Below are 6,000 nucleotides of genomic sequence, written 5' to 3' on the forward strand. Positions count from 1 at the left end.
AAAGGAGGGGGACACAGCTTTACTGGAACTTGCCACATCCACAGGAAAAGTGGTTTTTCCATCCTCCAAAGAAATTGCAGTATTTAAATCTGATTGTTGTCACAGGTTGTTCTTCCAAGCCTGCAGAAGCACTGCCCATGCAAACACGTGTGGAGGTGCTGAAGAAACATGGTTGGCTCTTGAAATTCAAACATTTATCCTTGATTTCACAGCTAGGAGTGGTTTAAACTAATCCACTCTGCTCCCAAGTGATTTTTAGATGGATTTAAACACACCACAAGGACAGGCTGGGTTAGATGAGCTGCATTTGCAGTGCCCTTGCAGCTGACCAGACATTCATGGAGTAACAGGAGGGTTTGGATTGGAAGGAACCTTAGAGAACTTCTCATTCCACCCCTGCTATCAGCAGGGACACTTTCCACTGTCCCAGGGTGCTCCAAACCTGTCCAGCCTGGTCTTGGGCACTGCCAGGGGCAGCCACAGCTGCTTTGGGCACCCTGTGCCAGGGCCTCCCCACCCTCACAGGGAGGAATTCCTGCCCAGTATCCCATCTGTCCCTGCCCTGGCGATATGAAGCCATTCCCCTTGTCCTGTCCCTCCAGGCCCTTGTCCCAAGTCCCTCTCCACAGGCACTTGTCCCATGGCACAAGCCAAGGTCTGACCCCAGCCCCACTGCTCCTAGTCCTGCCCCAAACAGGGGTGTTCCTGGTGAACCCAGAGACAAATCTGTGCACTTGGATGGGAGCCCAGTGTTTGGGTACAGGACAGGCACTGTGGTAACACTGGCTGCGCTGCCATTTATCCCAAACCAGGGAGAACAGGATCAGCTCCAGATCCAGGCTGAGGGCAGCAAGGTGGGAGGACATGACCTGCCCTGAGTGGCCCCAGGAACAGCTCCAGTCCCTCCCCAGCCCAGCACTGGTGGCAGCAGAAGTGAGGATGAAGCTCAGCATCCCTCTCCTCTTCCTCACCCCTGATCCCTGGGTGCCCACACTGCACATCCACAGCCTTAAACTGCTCCAGCTCCAAACACTCCCAGCTGGGTTGGGCTCTCCTGCCCAACTGGGTGAGGGCTCTGAACAGGATCCTTGAGCTGTTCCAGGGCTGGAGGGGAGAGGTCACTCCAGGCACTGGGAAGAAGAAAGGCACAAACTGTGTCAGGAAAAGGAAGGCCAGGCTTGAATTACATCAGGGCAAACAGATGGTAGACATTAGAGGGAAACTTGCTGATGTTAATGATGATAAAGAAGCACACAGCCTGTCAACAAAAAATGTGCACTCCTCTGCCTTTGCAGGGGTAAGAAAACACTGGAGGGACATCTGCTGGCAGTGGTTTGGGAAGAGCTGGTCCTCATTAAGAGGAGAAGAAAAAGATGACTGTTTCAGCTCACATCTCTGTTTTCTGGAACTCCCTGGTCCTGATGTGGCATCAAGACCAGAAATGTTCCACTGCCAGCCTCAGACAGGCTCTTGAGTGCTGTGGATGGTCAGGGCAGTGTGTGCAGGGAGCTCATCACAGCTCACAGCACTGAGCAGTTCCTGGAGTGACTCCTTTATCCCACACCCCAGTGTGGCTGTCACCATGGCCATGGCACCCACATGGGGTCCCTAAAATCCCTTTGGCTCTGAGGGGCAGGGGCATGGCAGGAGAAGAGCCAGAGGTCACTCAGAGCTGAGGGAGTTTATTGAGTTCTGAGCCATAAATTTGGATTTGGAAACCTCAGATAAGGTGCAGCTGGATTGGTGGTCAGTACTATTTACTACACTTAGTAGGGGATACAGAGATTATTGTGTATTAAATGTCACATGTGTGCAAAAAATTACACCTGCCAGCCCATCAATGCCTGGTGTCAGCTGAGGGGTGTCTTGAGGGATGGCCCTGCTCAAGGGGAGATCCCTGCACACAGAGGGATTTCTGGAGGGAAAGCTGAAGGACTTCTGATGTGCCCAGCACACTGTGGTTGATTTGCAGTCAGATTTTCTTCTGGTTTCCTGCAGTTTTGGTCATTTATCTGCCCAGTCTGCATCTAAACAGTTTTTGGGCTTGGTGCTGAAGTCTGAAGCCCACTGAAGTCTCACACCATAGGATCTGGATGTCCTGGCTTCCTTGGCCTCCAGAGATGTCTCACATGGAATTTTACCAAGCAGATCCCTGAACAGCCCCAAATCTGCTCTCTCAGGTTCAGGGATCTGATCCTGCTTTTGGTGTTGATCCCTTCTGTGGTGTACTTGGATTCACAGTCCCATGGCTCTGCAGCCAAGGCTTCTCTCCACCTTCACATCCCTGACCAGGTGTTCTTGGCCATCAGGAACCAGAATGATGCCTCCTGCCCTGCTCAGCTGGGTCAGAACTTACTCTGGATGCTGTCCCAAAGCCTTTGTTTCTTGCTCCAGCCCTGCTCCACCCCACAAATGCCAGGGGGGTGCAGGTTCCCCAGGGGTCTGTGCCCCAGTGGTGTGCAGGGGGTGCCTGCCACGGTGTCACAGCTGGGTGTCACCCTGGTCCTCCCCCACAGGAGGAGGATCCCAGCCCATTCATTCCAAGGCACATCCAGTGCTGCTGGCTCTGCCTGCCCTGAGCAAGGCCACCTCCCCTGGCTCTCAGGCAGAGCCTGTTCCCTTTCCTTTCCCTCTGGAGCCCCTTGTGTCCCTGCAGAGAGCTCCTGGATCCATTTCCATCCCTGAAATCCCCACCCTGCACAGGTAAACAGCACTGTGAGCACCCCATTCACTCCCCAGTGCCGCTGCTCTGCTCAGCAGCTCCAGGAGCAAATTCCACTGAGAACCATAAAGGCTGGAAAACACTTCCAAGACCATCAGGGCAGTCCAAACACATGCTTTCCAAAGCCCTGCTTGGGGAGCAGTTCAGCACCATCATTATTATAAAGGCCATTATTGTGGCCTTTGGAGTGCTGGATGAGTGTTACCATTCTGGATGATGAGTTCTGCTGCAGACTGGGACCAGTTCCTGTGCTCAGCAGCAGAATCAGGATTTGCCTTCATGGACTGAGGCACCTTGGCAGCACTGGGCAGTTCCAGGGAGCAGAAACAGGGTGTGAGAGGAAATGGCCTCAAACTGTGCCAGGGGAGGTTTAGATTGGAGATCAGGAAAATTTTTTCACTGAAAGGGTGGTCAGGCATTGGAACAGCTGGGGAGTGAACATCTATGCTGGGTTAATGGTTGGACTTGATGATCCTGGAAGTCTTTTCCAATCTGAATGATTCTGTGATTCTGTTACTTCCAAGCCCTGGAGGGGATTGCACACCCCAGGGCTGTTTGGCAGAGTCATTTCAGCATCAGGAGCCAGGGGAAGTTGGTGTTTTTGCCAGGTGTCCATACCAGGTGTGTTCTGTAGCTCATCCATCACACTGAGCACCCTGGCACTGCTGTCCCACAGCAGGGACCAGCTGGTGCCCACATGGGAGGTGTCCCAGGCAGGGCAGGAGGGACACAGGGTGATTCACTGTTTGTGGTTCCCTTTTCCCTGCAGGAGAACAGCCATTACACAGACGTGGAGGATGCCAGGCTACAGTAACCAGGTACAGCCCCGTGCTGCTGATGGAGCCAGAGCTCTCCCTCTGTGCCCCTTGGGCCTGGGGGTTGCTGCTTCAGGAGAGGCTCTTTCCCACTGATCCTCTGTGTTTTCCTAGCATGGAGCTTGGCTGCTCAGCTGGGTCACTGGCCAGCCCTTCACCCCCTTTCCTGAGTGACAAATCTGTGGGGTTCAAGCACAGTGCTGTAGCTCCCCCTTCTCTCCTTGCAGCTGTGAGCAACAGAGTGAGGAAAGCACGAGGCTGAACCCTGTCCTGGCACGTTGAGCAAGGCAAGCTGAATGGAAGTGCTGCTGTCATCTCTACCTGGCATTCAAAGGAGAAACATGGCCCGACATCTTCCATCCATCTGTAAAGCAAAGGCAAAGAAAACTCATCCTCCCAGCAGATCCCCACCACCCCTGCCATGGATTTGGAGCTCTGCAGGCAGCAGAGGAGCTCTGCACAACCCAGAGCCACCACAGAGAGCAGGAGTGTCCCCAGGCAGTGTTGTAGAGCTGCTTGCAGAAGAGCAGAGAGCTCAGCCCAGCCCAATAAAGACATTTTCCTGTGTGAGGTGAGAGCCAGAGCATTTCCTAACTGAGGGAGGAGTAGTATTTCAGTCTGGACAGTTTGTGTTCTTGTGCTGAAGGTGCTGTTGATCAGAGGCTGTGGGGTGCTGTTCTCCAGCTCAGCCACCTCCTGCCACCTCTCTGTGCCCCATGAGCTGCTGTGTGTCCACAGTCACCTCCAGGTGCAAAGGAGTCGCTGCTGGAGCAGCTGCTGTGCTCTGGGAAGCTGCTTGAGGAGGGAAGGGGAGAGGAAGCTGCAGGAAATCAAGCGATCCCAAGCAGGACAGAGCGAGCAAACACCACCCTGAGTGCTTTGGTGTCCTCATTCTCCACCGTGTCAGGGCTGAGCAGCCCTCTGCAGAGTGAGGGGCGGGGATGAGACCCTTTCCTTGGACCAGCTGCTCCTGGAAGGGATGTGGAGCACCCAACTCCTACAGCCTGGAGCCAGAGACCCTCCCTGGCTGCCCACACCACCTCCTGCTGCAGTGAGGGCACGTCAGGAGCGTGGTGTGACCCCTCTGCTCCTGCCTGAGCTCCATGGCCAGGGTGACAGCGTGCCCGAGGCTGGGCACAGGGAATGAATGCCCTGGCACTGTGGCTGTGCCTGTGCAGCACCTCCCCTGCTCCCAGCTCCCAGCTGCTGCTGTGCCCTGCCCCGTGCTGGGAGCAGAGGGCTCCTCCTGGGACCCCCACAGCCCAGAGGCCTCAGCAGTTCTCTCCTCTTTGTCCTTCCCAGGCTCCTCCCGTTTTCCCGGGGGCTGAACCTCACACAGCACTTTACTCCTCACACCTGGTGTGTCCTGCCTGCCCCTTCCCCTCCAGATCCCCCACACACAGCAGTGCTTGGAACCCAGAGCAGAGTCCACACCTTCCCCCTGGCCTGTCACAACACCTGGGGGATCCTGAGTGCTCCAACCTCATCCACAGCATCTCTTGGAAGGGTGAAGGGAAAGCAGCTCCAGGGGTGACACTGCCCTGCCCCTGGGGCCATGCTGGAGCACGCATGGCTCTTGAAGCACAAAGTTTTCTTTGCATTTCTTAGTTTGGGCTGCTTGAGGAGGGCTTGGAGGGAGCCCCGTGCTTGCCCTGCCCTGGCCCAGCTGCTGTGCAAGGTCTGCACTGAGTTGTCCTGAGCTGTTCTCCAGGCCTGGAGAGATGAGCTGCAGGTTTGGCTGTGAACTGACTGTGCTGCTGCTGTTTGGGAGAGGTGACCTTGTACATACAATCCTGTATAATAAAAGAAAGAAATCTAATTTGCTTTCCCTCTCTTCTCTCTGCCATACACACACACTTGTTTCTTCTGTCTTTTTTCCATTTCCAAGCCTCAGGTCTGCCTGCAGGATTTACTTTCCCTTGCCCAAGGTAGATACCACTGGTCTGAGCAAAACATCTGTGTTCACAGGAGTTCTGGGGTTTTCCCTGGAGGCTTGGAAACTTCTTTGATGCAGGAGAACAGGGGCCAAATCCAGGCCTTTAATCTCTGGATTTTTCACTGGTCCAGCTCATAACAGACAGAAAAGTCTGGCTGCTGTGCTGTGTGCCAGGCTGCAAAAGCCAGCACTGCTAAAATCTGCTCCTTAAGCAAGTGTTGCTCTGGGTGACACCAGAGCGTGTCAGGAGGGACCAGTGACCCCAAATGGTTGGGTTGGAAAGGACCTTAAAGGTGATCTCCTGGGGACCTTCCACTGGACCAGGTTTCTCCAAAGTCCATCCATCCTGGATTGGTTCCTTGTGGCTGAGCCACCACCCAGCCCTGGAGAACAAAACTGGTGATTTTCTGGTGAGTCTGAGATGTCTGAACACCCTCCTGTCCATCTGTCCTGCCAGCAGTTCCCTCCAAGGGGAGACAGCAGTGAAATAAACAGGGCAGGAGATCTTTCTCCTTTTTAATGCCTTT

At 54.5% G+C, this 6,000-nt stretch overlaps 1 protein-coding gene across 5 annotated transcripts in view; it reads left to right on the top strand.

Moving 5' to 3' along the window:
* Positions 1-5,356, top strand: part of RALY (RALY heterogeneous nuclear ribonucleoprotein) — a 136,152-nt gene extending 130,796 nt beyond the window's left edge. For all 5 annotated transcript variants that reach the window (XM_059481016.1, XM_059481015.1, XM_059481014.1 and 2 more), the window contains 2 exons: positions 3,492-3,540; positions 3,765-5,356. In XM_059481016.1, the coding sequence (XP_059336999.1) occupies positions 3,492-3,536 (45 nt within the window). In that variant the 3' untranslated portion in view covers positions 3,537-3,540; positions 3,765-5,356. The remainder of the gene's footprint in view (positions 1-3,491; positions 3,541-3,764) is intronic.
* The last annotated feature ends 644 nt before the right edge of the window (positions 5,357-6,000 follow it).

This window comes from Ammospiza nelsoni, chromosome 12, assembly GCF_027579445.1.
Source record: "Ammospiza nelsoni isolate bAmmNel1 chromosome 12, bAmmNel1.pri, whole genome shotgun sequence".
In the NCBI taxonomy this organism is placed as follows: Eukaryota; Metazoa; Chordata; class Aves; order Passeriformes; family Passerellidae; genus Ammospiza; species Ammospiza nelsoni.